This window comes from Ciona robusta, chromosome 12 (assembly GCF_009617815.1).
Source record: "Ciona robusta chromosome 12, ASM961781v2".
NCBI classification, from domain to species: domain Eukaryota; kingdom Metazoa; phylum Chordata; class Ascidiacea; order Phlebobranchia; family Cionidae; genus Ciona; species Ciona robusta.
Genome location: NC_143246.1, coordinates 6,309,857 through 6,334,171, shown reverse-complemented (window position 1 = coordinate 6,334,171; position 24,315 = coordinate 6,309,857). Strand labels below are relative to the sequence as shown.

General features: G+C 34.1%; 2 protein-coding genes across 5 annotated transcripts; one reads left to right on the top strand and one right to left on the bottom strand.

Moving 5' to 3' along the window:
- Window positions 1-107: 107 nt before the first annotated feature.
- On the bottom strand, window positions 108-14,388 carry LOC149727242 (catenin delta-1-like). Of its 4 annotated transcripts, XM_089890718.1 has the most exons (19): window positions 14,213-14,388; window positions 13,449-13,750; window positions 10,896-11,042; window positions 9,797-9,885; window positions 8,721-8,837; window positions 8,272-8,427; window positions 7,867-7,962; window positions 7,579-7,698; window positions 7,048-7,196; window positions 6,580-6,780; window positions 6,001-6,178; window positions 5,320-5,440; window positions 4,935-5,082; window positions 4,463-4,647; window positions 3,983-4,133; window positions 3,027-3,216; window positions 2,055-2,210; window positions 1,658-1,766; window positions 108-1,345 (listed from the first exon to the last, which is right to left on the bottom strand). In XM_089890718.1, exons 2-19 carry the CDS (start codon window positions 13,668-13,670, stop codon window positions 1,271-1,273), a joined length of 2,610 nt encoding a protein of 869 aa, XP_089746844.1. In that variant the 5' UTR covers window positions 13,671-13,750; window positions 14,213-14,388; the 3' UTR covers window positions 108-1,270. The 4 variants fall into 4 exon arrangements, with proteins under 4 accessions (XP_089746844.1, XP_089746845.1, XP_089746843.1 ...); XM_089890719.1 differs by lacking the exon at window positions 13,449-13,750 and having other exon boundaries at window positions 14,213-14,386; XM_089890717.1 differs by lacking the exons at window positions 13,449-13,750; window positions 14,213-14,388 and adding an exon at window positions 11,823-12,092.
- A 2,876-nt stretch (window positions 14,389-17,264) lies between these two features.
- LOC149727241 (interferon-induced protein 44-like) lies at window positions 17,265-24,214 on the top strand. Its single transcript, XM_089889570.1, has 9 exons — window positions 17,265-17,413; window positions 17,718-17,747; window positions 18,281-18,338; window positions 19,180-19,384; window positions 19,699-19,851; window positions 20,644-20,815; window positions 21,439-21,548; window positions 22,222-22,391; window positions 23,193-24,214. The coding sequence occupies exons 1-9, from the start codon at window positions 17,392-17,394 to the stop codon at window positions 23,599-23,601; spliced, it is 1,329 nt and encodes a 442-aa protein (XP_089745696.1). The 5' UTR covers window positions 17,265-17,391; the 3' UTR covers window positions 23,602-24,214.
- The last annotated feature ends 101 nt before the right edge of the window (window positions 24,215-24,315 follow it).

Here is a 24,315-nt window from a genome sequence, read left to right as displayed (position 1 = left end):
GTACTTCCCGCTTTTAACCAGTGCCTTAAAAAAGTCCTAACCTAATCAGTTTACTTCTTGTCACCTATCTTTATTTACTGCTTTAACTTACACAATAAAGACAAAAGTTTTCCAACTTGGTAGTGTATCTGCCAATATAGGCATTATTATTGAATCAAATCTTGAAAAACTCTACAACTATTGGTTTATATGCAATAAAGAGCATTATTATGGCAAAGCAATTTATACAAAACGAATTTAGCTCCAAAAATCCTAAATGGTACTTTGTAAGAACAGCATGTAATGTAAACTACAGTTCTTAATTTTGGCCTCCAACTAACAATAGTATATGCATAAAATGATCACTGTTAGCGGATTACTTAATCAAAATAGTTAAAACTCACCAAAAAGGTGACCACCATCATAATATACAGATAAAAGTCTACAAAGCTAAAAGCACACAATACGGTCAGGTTTAAATTACAGCACAAATTTGTAAGCACTAAAATTTGAAAAATGCGCGTGAAACAAGCGACAAAAGTTTTTGCGAAGCTAATATATATATATAATTAATACAGTAAAGGTATTGTATATTTACAGCCCATTATTTTGGTATAAAAAGTAAAAACACACTCTTAGTACCAGTGTTGCCACATGGCAAAATTGAAATTAGATTTCATACAACACCATAAAGGAATCCTTATTTTGTGGCAGCACTGTAAAGGCAAATAACCCAAAATGTGGAAACCCTCAGAAGCACCGTACAAACGTAGTGCATAATATAGCCACGATTTATATGATTGTGCCGTTAAAATTTAACACGATCTGCCATGTTAAGGGAATACGTGAACTTGGCGTTGGAAATAACACAACACACTGGAAAACATGATATTAAAAAAGTAGTACCCATAATTATTATATATCATTTTTACAGAAAAAGGTTAATCAATATATGAAAATTAATTTTATATTAATTGATCATTTATATGAAATAAAACAAGTTATAAATACTTGACACTTTAGTTTACATCATTAGAGTTGTTGCTTAGCTGTTATGCAATGCTGGTAAGGCTTGATTAAAACTTAAGTTTAAATAGGAAAAAAAAATCTTCTGGGTTTCAGAAAAAAAATTAAAATTGACAAAATTAATAAAAAAAACTACTTTGCGCTAAAAACAGTAAAATTGTTTTCCAAAGAGTTGCTACATTTGCATGACAAGTAACAAATAACTTGGCGGCAACTGCGGAATGTCTAGATTCAGGCACCATTGGCGGTTATAACTCCTTTTGCTTCAAACCCAGGAATTTGCGGGTTCTTTTCTACGGTTGGTGTCCGTCAATGTTACTCCAGGAGTTGTCATTTGTATCTGTGAGAAAAAGGGTTAAAATACTGGATCTATGTTTCATATGGTGGAAATAGAAAATATAATGTATGAATACGAATACAAGACGAGGTATGAAAAAAGGATTAATGCTAGAGTTTCAGAAGCTAACTATGTAATTAATATTTTCACCTAAAACTACGACCAAAGTAATTCATACTTTGATGTGTTTTGTTTGTTAAGGATATCTAATAAAAAACTAATACATTGACCTAACACTAGATAATTAATATTTTAATATGAAACTAAATAATTATTATTTTGACATGGAACAAGGTAATTGATATTTTGACTTACATCCTCATTTGATTGGCTCGTGTTGCGTTGTGCTCTCCTGCCTCCGGTGGAGGGAGGGTTAGGTGAGCTGGTTGGTCGTTCGTATGGTTCGCTGGTGGCTTGGTGGGAACTGTATGATGTGTGGAAACGGTTAAAGTTGGAACTGAAGTCAAATATAATAATTGGTGTACACCCATGATGTCACCAATGCAGTGTATGTTGTGTGGGAATGGATAATTTATACAACTTGTACTACAAAACTACTATTCTAAAAAATTAATAAAAAATTACTCATTTCACCAAAAATTTATAGTTTTTGATTAACCAAAGGTATTAGAATTTTTTTTTTCCTACACCATTTTTTAGCATTACATCAAGCACACTGTTTAAATTAAACAAGAAAACACATGATTCCTACGTTCTTGGTAGTGTGTTCACAGGCACAGTAGGAGTGAAGTGAACCTTGTTCCAACCATCCTTCTTCAGTAAAGACCTCACTTCTTTATTTGCCCAAATTGCTTTCAATAATTGGCCCGCAGCTTTTACAACTTTATCATGGAACCTGCTGCTGTCCCTGTAGATGTATAGTAGGGTTAGAGAGCTAAATACAGCGAGTAAAATATGTTAAATTTATTAACCAAGTAATTTACACCGTATTATTCTATGTGGGTGAGGTAATACAGCGTGGCACGCCAAGAAACTTGGTTTTTACGCCAGAGTTGTCTTGAACTTTATAAACCGGGACCAGTTCAACTTGTAGTAAATCCATTCAAACCAAAGTAAATTTACTAAACAAATCGTATGCGAATATAGCAGTCAATTTAAACATTTAAAAAACATCTATATTATTTTAACATAGCCGTCAATCAAATAACACCTCATAAGCAGGTGTATGAGTAGCAAGGGTACACACAGGTAAAGCAAACAATATTGTTTGTTCTGTGTAAAGAACATATAAAAAGTTCATTACGTAGTGTATTTAATTAACCTCAGGAAATAAGCTACTGTTTACCAATTACCAATGTCAGGTTAAACATTAACTTTTGTAATACTGGGAGGTAAGATGGATACTGGTAGTACATAGTATCCCATTTTCTAAGCATGTTTTAAACCATTAACAACGCTCTATTAAAGTCCTACAGGCCCTACAGACATGGTAATTTAATTTAAACTATTATTTTCTTATGCACTATAATAATAAACTGAGCCCGTTTTTCACTATGACATTATACAAGGGTTGTACACTAGTACCCACATATTTAATAAACCAGTGTTACAAACCATGCAAATTATAAATCGTTTAATATCACAACAAGAAGAAAGCAGGAAAACAAATGTATGTTATTCCTGGAATAGGTGTACTGACTGAAACAAAAACACTTTTTCTTACCTTGAGTTGTTGATTGTTGTAATCCTTTCAATCCCCGCTGCATCCCTTAAGTTACGAGTGTTTTCAGGACTTTTTTCGACAAGTTTACGGATAGTGTTGAGCACAGCGATTGTAGTGGTGTCTGACAGTCTAACGTTTGGATCTGAACCTCCAGGAAGTTTGTATACCAAGTCTTTCATTGCAAACTTGCCTGTGGAAGAAATGGTTGGAAATAATTTTATTTAAGGTGAATAGTTTGCACTTTAGTTTTTACTTAGGGTAAATTTTTGTTTTTTTGAATATCAATTTTACATTGAATTTTTGCAACTTTTGGGGGGAGTGCGAATAAAAGGTCTTTATAAGGACATAAACTTGAATTGTATTTTTTTACGAGAAAAAAAATAAAAACCACCAATTGACCAATAAGGCATGGGGATGTGTAGGTGGTTCCAAATATTCGATTATTCACCACAAAATAAAACAGCACAGCTGGCAATGATATCTTATCTGGGAGAAACTGGATATGAGGATCACTGTACTAAGAATTTTCCATTGCCATGTACAGAATTATTCAACCATATATATTGACTTTGCTATATTGAATATCAATGGGTTGTGGCTTGACATTGAGGAATACGTAAGCGTGAAGGGAAATGATAAACAACCCTTTTAGGGAAGTGCTTTATTAAGCATTGGTTTAAACTTTAGCAAGTTTAGTTACTCTATAAAAGTTTATATTATGTGTGTAATAATCTAAAAGCCTAAAAACTAGTGAATGTAAAACAATATGCAGTCAATGAGCTTAGTGTAATAACTATTTATATAATATATAGTGGAACTTTAAAACTATACTCCAAAACTTAACAATGATTCAGAACAAATAGGTTAAATGTATTGATACTTGTAAATAGTCAACAAGGTAAACACAAAAATCACATAATATCAAAGTTAAAAAACATACAATATATCGAACCTACCAATAAGTTCTTTATTCTTTACATCTTCAGCAAGATTGGTTAGCGTTGTTGTTCCTGACCTCACAATTTGGTCGCGATCTGTTCTTAAACGATCGATAACAACTGGAAGAGCTTTCTCTTTACGTACAACAACACGTGCATATACTGCCCACTGTATGAAAAAGTATGTAAGGTGTTAGTTTGCAATTTGCAGCACATTTGAATGCAGTGTTTCTAAAGCTGTAATTCTATACAGACCTATCATTTTATTATTCCTGGCTATCACACCAGGAGTGCTAGAAACAACGTATTCATGTACACTAGGTTTAACAATGTTCTTTAGGACACATATGCCTATCAATCAAGTATCAAATGCAAAAGCCACAGCAGGGGACAAAATTACACCTTACTATTTACCTTTCTAAAAATTACTGAAAAAAACAATAAAAATACACATAACCCGCAACCAAGATCTTTCCAGTATAAAGTAACCCAACCGACCTGCCAAGTTCCACTTGTAAGATTCTGCAACGCACCAAGAGCAGCCTCTGTTAGTTCATCTCGTTTCTGGCTCTCTGCAAGCAACGCTACATAGATCCTTGATGCCTCTGGTTGCCATAGCAACGATGTTCCAGACGCATCTGGGTCGTCAGCAGGAACTTGATCTACAACCTCTACTGGTTTATCTGTTGGCAACACTGGGGGTTTATGAGCGGAAAACAACTGGAAACACTCGTGTTGTAGGTTACACAAAACCAAGAATGTGTGGCAGTTTATAATAAAAAATATAGCAGTTTATATTAGGAAAATAGGTAACTTTTTATCGACCATAAGATGAATACCTAATTTATTCAAAAAGATTTTAAAGTTCTTGCAAAGGTGGTTCTATATATAGTTTAATCTTGGGATTTGAAATTTTTTATATAAAAATTACTTCAGAACATGATTACAATAATTTAATAGTTGTTTTTACCTTTTTTCTTCCCAAAGCACGAAGTTTCGGCAGCGTCATTACTATCTTTTGGTTGATCAAGCATGTATAGCTGGGTATCAGCTTGCTGTACTTCACGTTGAAGCTGGAATGTCAAGTTACGAAGCACGCACACACAATTCTCTGTTGCCTGTTGGGTAGAGTTGTTTTATAAACATATATATTAAATATATATATAAAAAAAATTCTAATTAATCTAACATAAAATGCAGATTTTAAAACTTGTCTCATTATACTATGTGATTAAAAATTCAAATTTGTTTTAGAAATATATAACAGATTTTTAATTAATGGAACATAAAATTAGGTAATTGCTTCTAAAATCTGAGTTTAAACTTAATACATGATTGTTGTTATTATAATTTACCTTATTTTGAATATCTCCATTTTCTATGTTGGCTCTCAGCACACTGAACAACGAGAAGACAAGGTTGGGACAATCCCTCAATCGCTTACGATTCTCTATGTTGTCATACGAACTCAAATTTCTAGGAAATGTGAAATTTTTTACTAAAAAGTCAATAAAATTCAACTCCATCACGGCAGCAACCTAATTGAGGTTCAAACTACCATGGCAATTTGATGCTAGCCCGTTATATTAAGGATGCAATAATTGTACTCTAAGGGTATTAGGTGGCCTATACGTTAATTGTTAATATATTTAAATTTAATGATAATGATATTCACAAATACTTAATGGGTGTAAATTGAAATATATTCAGATTGATATATAATGTAAGATCACACTGACACAAGTTATTTATAGCCCTATAGGAATCCAATGGAATTAGGAAAGGAAACCATAACCTGGTGACTCACACTTAACAACTTAACTCATTTATATAGATAGACAATCATATTACATTAGATAAATTACAACACATAAACCCTGGGTGAATATTTTTGATAAATCGTACAAAATTTCCCCAAATATTTTGGGGCCGCAACCAAGTAAGTGACCATTGGGTTATTAACTATCTTATCCAAGGACACATGCACTGTTAATGATAACAGTAAACTCAAACTTAGTAATTTGTAATCCTCTTACCTCACAGTACCAACAGCATTAGTAAATACATCGACCATCTCCACTTCCTTAGGTTTCCCATCTTGTTGCGACACCACATCAGCGTATGGAGCTATGATGAGGTTGGTTAACGGTTCAAGTCCCAACTCAAGCACTTGTCCTTTAAGTTCTGGTAGTGCTGATAAGTTCCACAAAGTACCTGGTGATGGAAGGTTTAAATATTTATTCCTATTAAATGGTACAGCCATAAAGGAGAATAGAGCCCTAATGAATGAGCACACGCATAGTATTATTGCTTAAAAATTTAAAGAGATAAGGTGTGTCAGTATAAAAAATATAATTTTTCAAGAAATAAACATTATATATATAAATATACATGTAAGGATATATCCACCATCACCATACATAGGTTTCTAATTTAAAAATCGATCTTATAAGCGGGTCTAAAACAGTTAAACACACAATCCTTAAAAAAGTTTCCCAAATGATTAATACAGTGTAAAAATGCAGGGTTAATCTATACACATACACCTCAAACACTTTTGTAATAACATACAGTATAAATAACAAATATAACAAAGTAAAACCTTATTCACAAACCTGTAGCTTGTTCTTTTGTATCAATGTTCTTGGCCGCCCTTATTAACCTCACAACAGCAGGCACGCCCTCACAATTCTTTATCTCCACTTTATTTTTATCATTTTTCGATCCGTAGCTGAGGTTTCTTAACGCCCCGCATGCATTCAACTCAACTTCACTACTAGGGTTGTCTAATAACCTTACAAGGGCAGGAATGCCACCTATGGAGAAAAAATCACAACATAATTGTAAGCAAATGCTAAATAAGTGTTTTTTTTATATATTTAGTACTTAATATTATAAACGGAATTTCTGAATTATATTTTGAAATTTAAGGTGTTGTAGTATCATGTTAAGAAACCTGGTATTTAGGCCAAAGTTGTACACAAATATAGCATTCAATAATCAGGTTTAAACCCATTTGTAACACAACAACAGTGAAGCACACCAAACTATGCATCATAGAGAACCACAAGAATTGTACATACCTAGTTTTCTAACATCTGCTTTCAATTTATCATCATTAAAACACAGATGCTGTATATAAGCTGCTGCATTTTGTTGCACAATGGGAAGGTTGTAAGTCAACATCTTGATTACTTCCTCCAAGGTTGGTGTGTGCCAGTTACTTCCAAGTCTACAAAACATAAAGTTTGAACATTTCCTATAGATATGTTGTTCGTATTCTATTTTATTCTATATGTTTGAGGTGTGAGGACCTTATCATCATAGAACCTACAATTTACGCTACATTTGGCCCACTACCTCAAAATCCAAATTACTTACATATAAATATATAATGTAAGTATCAATATTTTGTCATTATTGTGAAACATCTTCAAAAGTTAGTGATTTTAAGCTGGCCTGTACTCACAATAGCATTGTAGCAAAATCAATATATTTGGCATTGAGAACTTATATCCTGTGGTCCACAGGCTGGTACAGTATAACAAAGGTTGGAGGCGTGATATTTGGGAAACTTGTATTTCCAGCATTACGATTATGACATCACAACTTACCTATCAAGACTACCACGACTTCCAGCTTCTTGCCGAGCCAGTGGAGCGCGACCAGCGGTTGGTTTGGCAACAGACCTGGGAGCAGCGACAGGCATGTCATCGTCTATGTTATTGCCGTATCTGGGTGAAAAGTTGCTTTTAAATATGGAATTAAAAGTGTAAAAAAGTTGTAGGCCAGTCTACCCTGACACTCAGGCTTGAAGCCTATGAACACAATACATTTAAAGTTGTGAACCAAGAAATAGCGTTGTAAACCATAAAAATACAGTATGAAAGTTGTTAATGTACCTTTGATCACTGCTACCCGATGAAACACTTCCTCTTTCACGATATGAGTTTGGTTCGAGACCTCTGTATTCATCATTCTCATCATCTGTACTTCGTCTGTACATTAAACATGACTATGTGTTGGAGTACATATAACACAGCTACTTTTATAACAGACATTTTTACCAAAAATTACACTGTAGGCAATGTATTTAAATAATAAAGAAAAAACACTGCATGGGAGCATTCTTCTCAAATTCACAAAACTAATGCAAAATTGTTGTAAAACTACTAAAACATTGCTAAAATATTTCATTAAAATTGGGTGCTTACCCTATAAGAGATTGCTTAGCAACTTATACGATGGTTTATGGTTCATTAACATTAGCGCCCCTTAGTTGACAGCTTAACTTTACTATTATCTACCTGTCGTCCTCCAAACCATATTCCTCTGGCTGAAACTTCTCTGGAGCAAGTTTCCTCACTTCATCGTTTGAACCAAAGCTTTGTTTGGATGGATATTCGTAACCGGATGGTTTTCCACCGCGGTCATCACTTGCTGACGAGCTACTAGCCGACGACCTGCATGGGGCACAAATAAAACATAACATGATAAAATTCAGTATCTTTGTGTTGTGGTGTGTATATGTAGCACAAGTTGCACTTAATTTTGATGCACCTTTGTAAATAAATTAAAAACGCATATGACAAATGTCAAAAAATGTATATTTGTGGATTTGACAAAGAAAAATGAATAAAAAACCAGAAAAAATAGAACTAGTATTAGTCCTAAGGTAATTACAAATTTCCAACTTTGGCACTGTAATATAAACTGTACAACCCACATGCACTGGTACAAAGGGTGTAAGACAAACCTTAATAAGTTGCTGGTTTCATCACCATAATGAGGACTGTGCAGCTTTCCTGGATGGTTGCGATTCATTGAATCATAATTATCAGGAATACTTCTCTCAGACATATGACGGGGTCCACTATATTAACAATAACCAGTTATAATTGAAATAGTTAATTTTTAAAGACTAAAATTTTATAATATGATAGTAGATTTGAAATTCATTGAAAGAAACTTGGTATGACATATTAAAAGTGACATAAATTGGATATGACCATGGGACCGATGAAAAATTACATTGTGTGTGTATCTTATATCAATGATGATGTCATAAGTGAAGTTGTTAATTCATAAACACTAAATCTTCATATTATCATAGGTAGACTTGAAATTCGGTATGGCATATTGCAATACCATAAATTTGCCATGGGGATAATAAAACATGTTTGTGTGTATCTTATCTTCACTACACGTCTTACGTAAACATCAGAGGTGGATGGATACATTTGCTTAAACTGTTAGTAATACAAATTTCCAATATTGTGTTGTGTAGCAGAGAAATATACTTAATACAGCAGAAACATAACACAATGGAAAGGTAGTTAACTACGACCAGGAAGCAATAAACACACTGTGTAAATATACTTAACTCTACGATCAAAATGAATTAATATTAATATTTCACTTTGAAGTTACTGAACCTAAAAGCTATGGTTTAGACTCAAAATGACATTTAGAAATTTTTTATTCTGTTACAGTGTTAAAAACAAACAACAATCCAAAATGAGCTGAAGCATATAAAATACTAGAAACTACCATTGAACATAATAGTATCAGACACTCAAACAGTAAGTATACATAAACCCCAATGTGTCAGAGGTCTCACCCATATAACATAGAAGTAGACAGCAAATAACATAGGATATCTCTTAGAAAATGACAGAGAAGATGATATTATTAAAAGAGCAAATTAAAGGGAATCAACAGCAAACAACAGTGGTTAAAATACGCTATGAATGAAAAGTGTGGAAAATATTCTCAGTTAAAAAGCTTGGCTATTGCACACAATAGCATGGGATATATACAGTATACACCTACCTTCCATTATGGTTGTTCCTTGGCAAACTACCCTGTTCTTCTACATGTCTCACTCTTCTTTCAGTGACTGTTTTGGTGACAACTCGTTTCTATTGATTGAATAAGAAAGTGAGAAGTGTGAATTACAAGCACTGGTGGGAACATTGTCACTTGTGGTTGTTTTGAAAGATTTTTGTGTGTTATTCTTTTTTACTTAAAAATGTGTGGGGATAAATTTGCATAACCAGTACTTGTGGTTTTTGGGTAAAATGTTGTGTTATAACTTTTTCTCCTATAGTCTTTTTTACCTAAACAGTGGGGATGAATAAGCAAAAAATACTAACAAATTTTTAGGGAAAGAAATCAACAGTATTTTACTGTGTAAAATGTACCCAACTTAATGGGCTGTAATTTTATACCAAGAGCAGCCATTTGAAGTAAATTTAAAGTCTGCTCAACCAGTTGAGTGGGTGGGTTATTCAAGTAGTGTGATACGCTTGGCTTGTATTTAAACAAGGAACACGAGTGAAGCAGCCACTTGTTATGGAGAAAAGCACTTAAGAATGGCTGGCTTTAAATAATGTCTGTGTGTGAGTAAGGTGGCGGCTACTAAGCGTAAGCAACCTTTGAAAAATTGCACAAAAAGATTTGTTACATAATTGGCAGCTTCAAACCCCTTAACCGGCAGTTAAGAAAAACTAAGGATAGATTTTTATGAATCCCATACATTATCAACGTTTCATGAAATACAAAAATTAAATAACTAACTTCTTAAAAAAAACGTTAAGAAAAACTTAGAATAAATTTCTGTGAACGTCATACATTATCAAAAAGTGTATAAAACTGAAACTTAAAAAAAAAATAGAAGCAAGATATATTTGTAATAAATCCTGTGAATCTAACCATGATATTGTGCGGATAAAATAGGGCAACTCCTGTGTTAAGAAATAAAGCCGGGAACCTTCCAAAAATTACATAACAGACAAAATTTAAGTCCAACAAATTGTAAAATATATTTAATCAAAATGGCATTGTCATTCTCTTATTTAAAAAGAATCCATAGGCAAGAATGCAAGATATACCCATTGTAATATACTAATAAAATTTAAGCTAAACTTACTGTGACAGTTTTAGCAACTCCATCATCACCAATTAAAACCTCGGTTTCTTCCATTGGATCGCTGAAGTTTTCGCTTCGGGAAAAAGTTTCGTATTCACTGGGTTGGCCATCGTAATACCCATCTGAGTTCATACTTTCTGTGTATTCCTGCAAGGTATTTGTATGAGTATATAAACACAACAAATCAAACTGTTTTGACAGCAGCCACTTAGCCTTAACTTACTTACAAGTTAAACATATTGAACATATGTGCGATATTTAGGTCCTAGAAAAGTTCCAGACAAACCTACAAAGCTACCTAAAAATTATAAAACTTGCCATTTATAGTCCAAAAAAACATAAACATCTAATAATTATTCTATTTAACGTAGGCAAATTCTAACTATAGCTTTTAAATATGTAACATAATAATAGCTCTGATAAATTTAGACCTGTAACTAAGTATTGATACAGCTATTTAACTTGAGAGTTAAATTCATTTGTGGTCCATATGGGACCTAATTCAATAAAATCAATACTGAAGAAATTGGCTAATTTTCAAAGTAACTGAACACACTTATTTATGAATTATTATTGATTAATTACCCTAGAGATTTCTAAATTAATTACTAACTTATGGACTCGTTAGAGTCATTACATGCAAATATTAGTATTTAATACAACTAGCAACATGCTAAAGGCAGCACAAAAATGTGCACATTTAAAAATCTAATTAGTGAGCACAAACAAAAGAGTTTCTAAACTACTTTGACTAAAAGAATTAAAGACACAATGCCAGACATCTTAATTACTTCACACTATAGACATTAGTACATCAGACATTGCTCTCGTATCCAATTAAAACATCTGTAACAAGCCTTGAGCCCTGAGGCAATATGAGACAACACAGTCCGTGTGATTTACAATGCAGTGTAAACATAACAAGACCTCATCGTCTGTTGTAAAACATAAGTTGACGCTCCCCTCCAAAGATGACGCATAATTTGTTTTAGGGATGTTGTCTAGTTCCAAATGATCCCAAGATTTCTGCAGCAACTTGTTCTCCAGTAAGTTCAATTTCCGAGATAAATAACTTGAACGTTTGGCAAGTGAGCCCCTTGTTGGTAAAGAGTTTACATTCCAATTTACTGGGCTTTGGGACTGGGATATTGTATTCACATGCTCTTCTCTTTCAAACTTCATGACTATAATCTTTTAACTGTCACTTCTTAACTGTTTAGTGTACTACTATCTCCCACAAAGTTACGGAATACTTTGGTGTACGATGTTGTTTTACCATTTTTATATTGAGATCACAATATTCCTAAAAAAGGTAGTCTGCTGTTTCCTTTTTGCTTCATGTTTTGTTTACTGTTGATGGTACAATTTCCTGAAGTACTTGCTGTGATAAGGAAGGCTTGGGCAAGAGAAACTGACGTCAGAATAATTATCTGCGTCAAACCCCTACTGTGGCTAGGGTCAGGATGTTGGGGGTAAACGGAGCCATTTCCTGAATTATTTTTTCACGAAATCCTCTTGAAATGGACGCCAGTAAAAAGTTAAGCGGCTGCTGCCACAATAGACAGGAAACAAACTACTTTGGGTTATTTTTAGCAGCAGCAACTGAGCAAGTTAGATGGAGAATCGGTTTCGGCACGAGCTGGGCACTTGAGAAAAGGACCTTTGATCGGCCATGCATAACAAGAGAAGGAAACATAAATAAAATTGAAAACTTTCTGTTTGCAGTTAAAGCATTAGATGGTGTTACTCAAATAGAGATTGTATTATATTAAATAGACATTGTGTAAACTAACACTTAGACTATATTACATGCAAGTTATCTTATTTAAAAACAATTAATAAACTGTATTCTTACAGCAAAATGAAGAATTTATATATATTTATATTTATCCCTTACAATTATTTTTAAACTGGTTTACAAAAAAATGACCTGTTTTAAACAAATCACATTCATTTTCTTTATACTTCCAAATTTATACACTGGCAAATGGCAGACGTAATATGATTTATTATTTGCTCATCTGGGCGTGAAACCTGGTTAGGTAATATAATTTGTGTAACTTTGTTTGCTCAGTGCTTGCCTTATTTTGGCCTAGTAAACGTTATGTTTGCTCTGGGTGGAAATCCCGCAAAGCCTCTTAACAATAAAGTTAAACTCTGGTTGAAACTAAAGATATTCCAACAAAACAAACAGGAAATAAAGGAAATTATAAAACAATCAAGTGATTTTCACCATTTTAGCTCAGTGACAACATTGTAATACCTAAATAGGCTGGATTCTAATGCCTTAAAAACATTTTTGGCATATTATTAACCTGTATATAAATGTAACGTGATAATATGAAAAACATTTTTTTCAGGCCTAATAAAGTAACATAGTTACAATAACTACCTGTAAGGCAAAACATTCAAACTGATTAAACATGCTTTCTCAGCAACCATGATTGCAAGACACTAGAAAAACCTAAGTCACAGCAAGCTACATGTGGCATGCAAATCAACCACAGAATTGAACTATAAGCAATTTATGATGGATGGCTGTGATATACCCACCATGTCATTTTGACTTCCATAATGATCATTGTTAAGTTGATTTGCTACTGTGCGACGTTCTTGCTCTATTTCCTTTGTGAGTTTCGCAAACTGATCTTCCTGCTCCCTTACAGAGGCGAGGATAGATGCAGCTGAGTCTTCATCCATGATTTGTTCATCGCTGCTCTCTGACAAACTTCCGTTTCGATGCAAAAGGTTTCGGGTATCCAAAGATGCCGACATTTTTCTGTTTCCGTTATTTACTTATCCGATTTCACAGTTTAAAGCAAAAGTTGTTGCTCATTTTACAAAATAAAACTACACTATATTGAATGAGAATGTTAAGTTTTTTAAAGTATTCATACACATGGTTTATACAAAATTACTAAACATGTAAATTTGTAAAACCTATCTAAGAGCCAAGAGCATACTAGGCTGTGAGTGGTAATTAAACTAACTTACAATAATAGTATTACATCTACTTTACTTATATAAGATTAACAATATACATCTAATGCTGTGAGACACACATGTTCCTGTAAACCATATATTGTACCTCCTATAAAAACCAAAAGACTTCCCTTTACATAAGTAAACATAAAGTTAGTAAAGACTTCTTCAGCCTTCTGAAAGAGGTACTACATAAGTTACAGTCTTCTGCAGGTATTAAACACAATGATATTTAAATAAAGCAAGAGGAACAAAAAGTGTGAACTAATGAGATCATGTAGTTGTTAATGTTAGGCATTCATGCCAAGCCGTTAGTATAGCTTTCTTACACTTACTTGGAAATTTATCCGTAGAAAAATTCCTAAACTTCTGGGTTTGCTTATACCCACAGTCTTAATCCATCTACCGCGAGCCAATTCACAACAAATAAGAAACTAATCAATATCTAATTACCCAGATTAATTACTGGGCGACAGGAAGTAATTCGATTTAAATCGGAAACTTTTGAAGATTAGGTCAATATAGGATCTATTAACAAAAAAAACTTCAAACACATAGTATTCTTGCTAAATTGGTTAAAATATATGGCCCCATATAATTTTAATTTTTTTTCAATATTATGAATTTATAAAAATGGTTTAATTATAATACAGGGCATATAGTGTTTTAAGCTACCATTGCTAACATTTTAGGTAAATGAATGATACCGGTACGAATCCTAAATAATAATATATATATTTAATACGTAAACTCGATGAACGATGTATAATTTTGGCTAAATAACGGTAAAAGATTTCTAACAATATAAAGTGTGAGATCTTACATCCTAACTAAGCTTCTGACCATAACTAGACATGCCAGCGGCTCATTACGTGACGCGCACATTTTATCACCTGACGTCTAAATTCGTATAATTTATTTAAAATTTCGGATAACACTTTCGTAAAACTGTCACGTTTCACTGTCAATTTGGCTCTTAAAAATAGTTCTGATGGGTAGGATATATTTTAACATTTACAAACAAACATTTTACGATCTGTTTACTAATAATATAACACGGATATAGGTTAAAATCTGTAAACAGAATATCAAATTGGATCTTGAACTCAAACGCACTTTGGGAAACGCCTCAGTAGGCATCTGCGCATGCGCGCAAAAGCACTCAACCATTGAAAAACTAATCGAAAATCGATAAATTCAAAATCGACAAAATGCGCTCTGTGGTGAATTCCCGCCATTTTTAAAGATTGGTTTAAAAATGAATGAAGCATATTCAAGCAAGAGTATTTGAGCTTAGCGATGAACCAATATTTTTTGCACACATTTTAAAGTATTGTAGTATGTGTGACATTTTTGTTTTTCCACATACAGTACCCAGCACGCAAACAGTCCCACGGATTAAAACATTGCCTTTTCTAATATATATATACAGTTAAATGTTACATATTAAATTTAAAACCAACGTGGCGATAAGGGATCAAAAAGCGAGCAAGGCGCTGCAGTAATCCACGTTTTTTGCATTCCATCGTCATTTTAAGCTGTAAAGAGACACCAGACGAGCGAGGAAGAAGTCGAAGCTAAGTTTTTTTGCATCATGTCTTTAAATTAAAGTGTTGAGTTGAAACTGTGGGTTAGGTTAGTATGAGGTCTCGCTCTCCATCATCAGAGTCTTCATGACCGACCACTGACGTCATCAACCAACATAAGAGTATGATATTTGAGTGTGATTTTCTGTTTGTTAATAGCGTCACACTTGCGTTACTTATCGACCTCTAATGATTTGTTCGAATGTTTACGTACATGAATGAATGAATGAAATTTATTTCGTCTCTTCAGTCTTCGGTCACGATAACGAAGAACAAGAGAGTTGACAAAAAGCGAAAAGACGGGTAGTAACGGTAAAACAACAGTTGTTAAAACACGCTTGTTGATAAAAAAAACAAACATTGTAGTGCCACACAGTTGGGTATAAATAGCACAGTATACGCTATACCATGCATACATGCAAGCTGTCCGTATAGGTCTGCGCAAGCAAAAAGACGCAAAACATCTTCTCCCATTTTGAAGAAATCGTGAGGCGCAAATCAATTCAACATGTAGTAGGGTGGGGGAAGATGGCACAACTTTTCATTCTTTCTCGTCTCATTTGGTATAGTAAACAAAATACATTCAAAGAATTATAAAACCGTATTCTCACGACTCCCGTAGACCGTTGTTAATTGTTTAAAACACGATCAGAGTATTTAAATATTATGTGCTAAAAGTGTCCCATCCCCCCCCACCCTACCAGTTTAATATTATTACATTCTTATTTAATTTTCAGAAGTATGTGTCCTCACATAAATTAATATTGCAGCAAAACAAAATAAAACAAAATGCATCACTTAAAAAATATGACTTTTATTTAAACAAATAAAGATCTTATTATGCTCTTTTAAATATCTTATAGCGCTCACATACAAACTTATACTGAAGTGGTACTTAAGAAATTCGGACGCTATGTGTGTATGTCACTATACTGTACAAGGAGATACATCAACAGAAGATAACGTGTAGTAGCTTATATCTTTACCAATGTCCATTGAGCATTAGAAATAGGTAAGCAGGAAAGTAATAATTGCAGGTCTGAATTCCGGTTGTTTTTTTAATAAATTCAAGAATTGGCTAGCTTTAACTTGAGGTTATTAATAAATAATGCTCACTGCGTATAAGTCGTATAGTTGATCTAATCCATTTAACACGGTTGCCTGTCGCTTAAGCCTGCAAGGTTAATTTAGACACGCATTTATGTTGTTAGGGCGTTGCAGGGTTATAAAAAGCACAAGTTGTTTCGGCCTTGGCTTAATTAAACGAGGGTAATAAAAAAAAAGACAAAAAAGGGGACTTGAGCTGCGGAGGCTGCGAAGAAAACGATATATTATTTGGAATAATGCCTTCTAAATTAGCTTGTGAATTATGCAGTATTGTTTATCAGTCTTCGTAACGCCGAGTCGCAACAGGGATCCGTGCCAAAAAAGTCGTCTTAAAATTTCATAAATATTTCAGCGCGACAAGGCGTATGAATAATGTACTTGTGGTTCGGCACGAAAGAGCGGTTAAGACAATGCAGACAAGGCATTTGTAAGTCTGCAAACGAGTGGTTGCAATTCCACTCTCATCCGGAAAGCTTATTTTACTCTCAGGTGTCCCAGATTTCGGTTAGTTGAGGCTTAACCGAGGCGAGGGTAGGCTGCAAGAATACGGCACCACACAAGAGATTACGTGTAAATAATATAAAGCACAGAGCAACAACATCAAGAGGCCAAAAATTTATGTTGTTTTTATAGAAAGTAGATATAAAAATGGTGCGTGTATTTAATGAGAAGATTTAATTTTGCGAGAACTTTTTGATCGTTGAATATAGAAACTTTTACAGGTATATAGGTAGTTATGCAAAGAACTTTTGTATAAGCTAAAAATAACATTTTAAATTTAAATTTAAAGTTTTTTTAGTGAAATCAAAACAAGCAACAAAATGGGTAGCGGTGTTCGAAAACGTAAGTCTTAACACTTTATAAATATGTATAAATTTATATAAACTTTAACGTCATCTTGTATATAGCCATCGACAATTACACTGTTTAGGAGACTGATGTTGTTAGTAATTATTGGTGAAATTTACATTTTAATACACTATTAGTTGGACTCAATTTTTGTTTGTTGCGTTTTTAGCAGCATCTGACACATACTATAGGAAGACTTTTTCTAAGTTTATAGGTATAAAATAAGGTAGGCCCATAGCTTTTGCCTTGTATATCAAAATAATAAATAAACTTTAAATTAAATTTATTTTAAATCCAGATTCATCATCGTTTAATCCGAAAATGAGCTGTAAGTAACTTTATGAGCGTTTTTTACGTTTAATCACAGTATCACACCTAATGTGTTTTAATCCACGTATCAAGTTAAATACAAACGCTTCTTTCTATGAGGGGCGTTACAATTTTGTTTTACTATAGGGGACCATACTAGTATAGTATAGATTGGGTATAAGATCCTAGTTTTCATTCACTTTTACCAATAGTGGTAAACAGAGAAAATTTACAGAATTACATTACAGTATCCGTTGGCTAAAAATAAGCGTTATTAATTGTTAAAAATACGATGGGGAAACATGGGATGGTATGCGGTAAAACAGTATTCATCTTACCCCACAATATACTACCTATTTTCTAACAGTTTTCCAAATGGTTTTAAATGTTTAAACCATCTTAAGAATGAGGTTTTACGTGAAGTTTCCATTACTTGGCAGGGAAACTAGACAATATAGATATATACCGTGAGCACTTTGGTACTGTTGAACCTTTACGTCTGCGACTGTCAGTTATACTTTGTTATTTAAACCTAACTTTTTCTATTTTCAGTTTTAGGAGGAGGTGCCTTATTGAAAAGCCAGTGGAGAAACTTAGCTTGGGATGAAAAGTAAGTGAATTGCAAATAACAGAATTATTAAATTGTATAAAATGTCATCGGTTAATACGATTTGTATACGGGTCTGCTCTTTATGGATTACTATTAACAATGCATGATACAGTAAGTGCATACGTGTATATCTGTAACGTTAATACGGAAATCAAAAACGAAATCTGAACCAATGTATTGATAATACCAGGGTATCGCCTTTCCGCAGTTTATATGATAAAAAAAAAAAACTTGTTTAGTCACGTTTCGACGTTCTGTAATACCTGAGCTACTGCAGTTTCAGTATAGTAGGGTGTTAGAAGACGAGACACTTTAACACATAATATCCAAATATCGTGATCGTGTTTTAAACAATTAACAACGGTCTTCCAGAGTCATGAGCATACGGTTGAATAATTCTTTAAATGTTCTTTGTTTTCTACCAAATGAGACGAGAAAATAGAATAAAAAAGTGTCCCATCTTCCCCCACCCTACTTATATATCGAAAGCATATATACGTACATAATACAGTCTTGGCAAGTTACGCCAAAAGATCTGTGATTCGAACTAGAGTTGGCACATTACAAGCTTACCTATATAGAATTATAGTTTAGTAATATGGGGAAAGATAGGACACATTTTCATTCTATTTTCTTGTCCCAATTGGTAGTAAACAGAGAACATTCCGAGAAATATAAAACCGTATCCTCACAACTCCCACAGACTGTTGTAAATTGTTTAAAACACGATCAGGATATTTGGATATTATGTGCTAAAGGTGTACCATCTTACCCCGCCCTACTGTATATACAACTAAGGGTGCCCAAGTTAGAACACAAGAACACCTTCGCATACACGCAGGTCCAGGTTCGAATTGATCGAAACGATCCGTGAATACAAACCCCTCGCCCAAGTTGGAGTCCAACAAGCCCGTCTGTTATTACTCGGTCACGTCAACGTTGGGAAATCTTCTTTCTTCAACACAATCAACTCTATTTTCCGAAACCACGTAACTGCCCAAGCACCTGTCGGTAGCCCACGTGACCAACGGTCCATTACTACAAAGGTAATAACGTTCAGATTCAATTTTTTGAAAAGGGTTAAAAATTAAACATGGGTGACTTAATCAAAAATATAGTTTGAGTTTCTGCGATGAAGTTTTTGAAAGGTTAGAGTCTAAAAATATATATATAGGCGTGGTAATATACATTTTGAATGCAACCAAATAGTTACTCAGTTTGATGCGTCTACTGTCGTACGTGTTCTTGATGGACAAGACACGGCAATTACTTTAATCCAGAGATTACTAATTGGTTGTAGAAAATGTCAACCATAGAAAAATTAGTTTACTCGATTTATACGAATATTTGTCGTTTCCAGATGCGAGCTTACCAAGTTCGTAATGGAAGAGAAGGAAAAGACCTTAACTTTAAGATTGTAGATACCATGGGTATTGAAGAGGAACGTCGAAGGGGATTCGATCCAACTGAGCTTCCTTATCTATTGGATGGGCACGTATCTGATAATCACCAGGTAACATAATGGCTATATACAATAAACGGCACGTATCTGGAATCTACCAACTATGGTATACAATTTGTTAAAATATTTTAGTGGTTTATGGTAAAGGCATTTATTTAAGAACGGTATTTATTATTTCAAAATATTTTGGGAAATATTAGGGGATTGAGGTTTAATAATTTCGATTCATTTTAATTAGTGTAATAGATAAAAGTAACGTCTGTGAATATGCGCACATAAAACACTGGATATTTTATGCTACTAACATTGCTATGCGCATATGTATGGTTAGTTTCGTAATAAGACACACGGTAACCATGCAAACAAAATGGCGCTTGCGTCTTGCATATATAAATGACCTTTGTTTGACTCAGACCGGAACGGATTATGAGTCACGGGCAACCGAACAATAAAAGCTTTGTCCAAACTTAAACGGTTGCTATGCCGACGATTTGGCGCATGCGCATTAGGCCAAAAAGCAGATAAAAAGATAAAAGAATGCATAAAAGTTTTATGGCGCTACTGAATTATTTATTCGCGTAAAGTACGTGGATGAGTTATAACATAAACACGATAAATATACATTCATATATGATAGAGTGAGTGCCATCGGTTACGAATAGATTAACCCATGACCAGCAATAAACAGATATAAATGAAAACATTAACGCCCACAATGGTAGCAGCGTCGGGCCTCGATTGTGTATCCTCTGGTCTAATTACGAACGCTTTAAGTTTTAGTTCTTATTGTGGTTCATTAATTGTGCAGGCAATTCATAACGACGAACATGTTTAAAATTTCAGTTCGATCCGAGTGGCAACATATCTCCAGAAATGCCTGGGTTTCAGAAACTGCCGAAACTACCGGAAAAAATACACTGCTGCATATTCGTTATAGACGCAACGTCAGTCAGTTCGCTGTCAGATGAACTACTAAACAAACTTAACGACATGAGAACCAAGATAACTGGCAGAGGTAAATATTCTACTTTTCCTAATTAGAATGCGTGTTATGAGGACATTTGTAGTGTTGTTTTTACCTTTTTAGGGTAATATAAGGACATTATAATGTTGTTATTTTATAGGGATACCGTATATGTTCGTAATTGTATATACTACTGTAAGCTTCGTTGTGGTCATTTAAAATGACTAAAATACAAACCCGAACTCGTTGTATTAACCTCGTTATTGGCAGTTCAATGAATTCCGCTCCCTTTAATTTATTCCAACGTATTTAATTTACGCATCGCGCGCTTCGTCTTGTAATATACATTCCTACGTTTCTCACTTTGTGCCATTGCCACGTTACTCAGTTTCCTTGTGTTGCTTTGCCAGTCGTACTGTAGTCAGCCTAACTTCGTGTTTGCGTTTAGTTTGTCTTGAATTTATCTTACTGTTTCATTTTCATGTGTAGGTAGGCAATCTAGTTTCATTTTTAGTTCGTTTAAGCCTTAGCTAATTAATCAACAACTGATCGTTTTAATCACAAGTCAAAAACATTTTAACTGCTGAAACAAAAGTGAAAATTTGTAGTTTATTTGCCCTAAAAATGCAGAATTTAAAGTTCTTTAATTACACGATGTTAAACGATGTTTTCAGGAATACCAATTATAGTTCTTATGACTAAGATCGACAAAGCTTGTGACCAAACTAGAGGGGACGTGTCGTTGGTATACAAGAGTGCTACAATACAACATCTTATCGCTCAGGTATTTATATCGGTATTGTTACATATTGTGTGCACAGAAAAATATCTGTATTTAAGAACTCTCAAACCGCCGCCAATAAAAAGCAAATTTTAGACCAATAGCACAGATCATGTCAATAATGGCACAGAGAGATATATAGGTACGGCAAAACCCATATAGTAAACCTGAGGGGCAATGTTGTATAATTGCAACCACTTTATATACGTGTATTCCATCAGTCATACTTGGCCTTAACACTAATTTCAAGCTTGCAGAATGCTTTCACTTTAATGTATGCAGTATTGGCTGTATTTGTATATCTTTTTAAAGCGTGAAAAAATGATTCACACTGTTAAAGTTGTTTTCCAATTTTCTGCCTTGTCAAAGCTAAACGTTTTATTGTATCCAAACTCATTTAATATTCCATTATAAACACTACGCGATTTTTGGCTCTAAATCTTTATATTATGACTTGGGATATATATAGTAGGGTGGGGGGAGATAGGACACCTTTTCATTTTATTTTCTCGGCCCATTTTGTAGTAAACAACAAACATTAAAAAGAACTATAAAACCGTATTCTCACAACTCCCATAGAACGTTGTTGATTGTTTAAAATACAACCAGGATATTTGGATATTCTGTGCTAAATCTCCCCCCACAGAACTATACTTTAATATTTCATGCATTCCAGACTAGCAGCAAAATAGGCGTACCTGTTAGTCACGTGTTACCAGTGAAGAACTACACGCATGAGATTGAACTTGACCCTTGGGTTGACGTGCTAGCACTTAGCGCCCTCCAGCAGATGTTACGCTTTACTGACAACTACTTCGACGAATGCCTTGTGACGTCAGGCACTGGGTGGGCGAAATGAACCTTTGTGTTGTGACGTCAAAAAATGTTTGATTGTCGTGAAATGTATTCGCATGTTAAAAAAAGGGTGTTTGGTGTATGATTAAAAATACACGTGCTATCAATAATCAATATATTTTTAGTGCTTATATCTTTCACGACAGCACTCCATAATCGTAATTCAAGTTTGTTATAGATTTGCATTTGTACATATTTTTAGACTTTTTGTTATTAAAATGTACCTTTTTTAAATAAAGTGTTAAACGACCGTAACTTCAAGATTTAATTTCGATAGCAGACGGTTTCATTAGAAAAATATTTTCAAAACAATCACCTGCAAAGTTACATAAATCGTAAGTGGCGTATGGAACGGAACTCCCGTTTTATCGATTTATTAACGTGATTACGAGGAGCGAATATAAAAATAGTTTAAAATGACAAGATGCATAGCGACAAAAAAGTTACGGAAAATTAGCTTGTCTGTTGCATATTAGAGGCTTTGAATGGTTAATGTCTGCCAGCGGTGTTACTTTTCGATACGAGCATGTCTTTAGTCGTTGTGTATATGCGTGGTAATATGTTGTAATATTAGATGATTTCCAAAATATGAGCCATTTGGTGGTAGGAAATGTGAGATATTACCTATGTGATAGTGTTTTACATCTTGGAATTTGTATTTTAACATAATCTAAACAGTTTTAAAAATCTGTTGTAACATTATATGATGCCCAAAACAAATCATAAGAAAAAATAAGATAATATGTGATAGTAGTATATACAGCTAGTAAACTTATGACATACGTGTCTTAGTTATGTTCCACCCGAGAAGCAAAGCTCCGACGCTTGGACAAGAAAAGCGACCTTGAATGGGTCGTCGGCTCCAGCGCAAATGAAGCAAGCTTGGTCAAACAACAACGCATCTACACCTACAGCTGTGGCGGGTCGTATTACTGGCGTGAGTGTGCATAATACCCCGAGTGGTCGGAACGGGGTAATGGCTGGGGTACTAGGAACCCCTGCGTCCAAGTTCCCAGAAGCCGAGAAAAAGCCTCTTCTACTAGAAGAGAACCACGTGGTCGAGCTGGACGGAGAAAAAGAAGAAAAGGGGCAAATTGAAGAGGATTTGGTGAAGAAACCAGAGGTGGAAGAAATCAACCAAACCAAAATGCCGGATTTCAACGAGAATCTGCCAAATCAAATTCCGCAAGAGGTCGCCTGAGAGGGGACAGTATGACGCGTGTAAATATTCTGCTGACGCTTTTGTTCCATCCGTTTCAAGCTTCACGAAAACTAAACATTCTATTTGCCATAAAGAATAACCTGGTTTTACAAATCAGAAATATTCATATTGAAAATGCCGCTGTATATATTTACTGTAGTATAGGTTGGGTAAGACGGGAGATGTTTTATTCTCTATTAACGTCCCCTTCTCTATTAAATTTGGTGGTAAGCAAATAATATTTCACAGAATACTATAACAGTATCCCTACAAAAACAGCGTTGTTAATTGTTGAGCACACGATTAGGAAATATGGGCTATTATTTTCCCAACGGTACCCATCTTACCCAACAGCATATTTTAATATCTGTAAATAGATACAGCAATATTAATATTTGGCTATTCTGTTCAATTAAAAACTTAGTGTTAAAGCTGTTTACTTTATTCAGTTCAAATTGTTGCTACAATTAGGAAAAACGAACTTCGCCATTTGACTTTTTTTTAGTTTTATTGAAGCGATATGCGTCATCGTATATGAATGTGTTTTCGTGCTGCTTTTCATGTTCAATGTTGTATAGTAAACGTTCAAAATAAAGTACATCAGTCAAACATAGTTTAAAGTAGTTATCGAAGCCAGAGCTTGCTGACACAAACTGGTAAAATGAAATACGTAAACATTTAGCGGAACGTTTAATTATAGTAAGGTGGGGAATA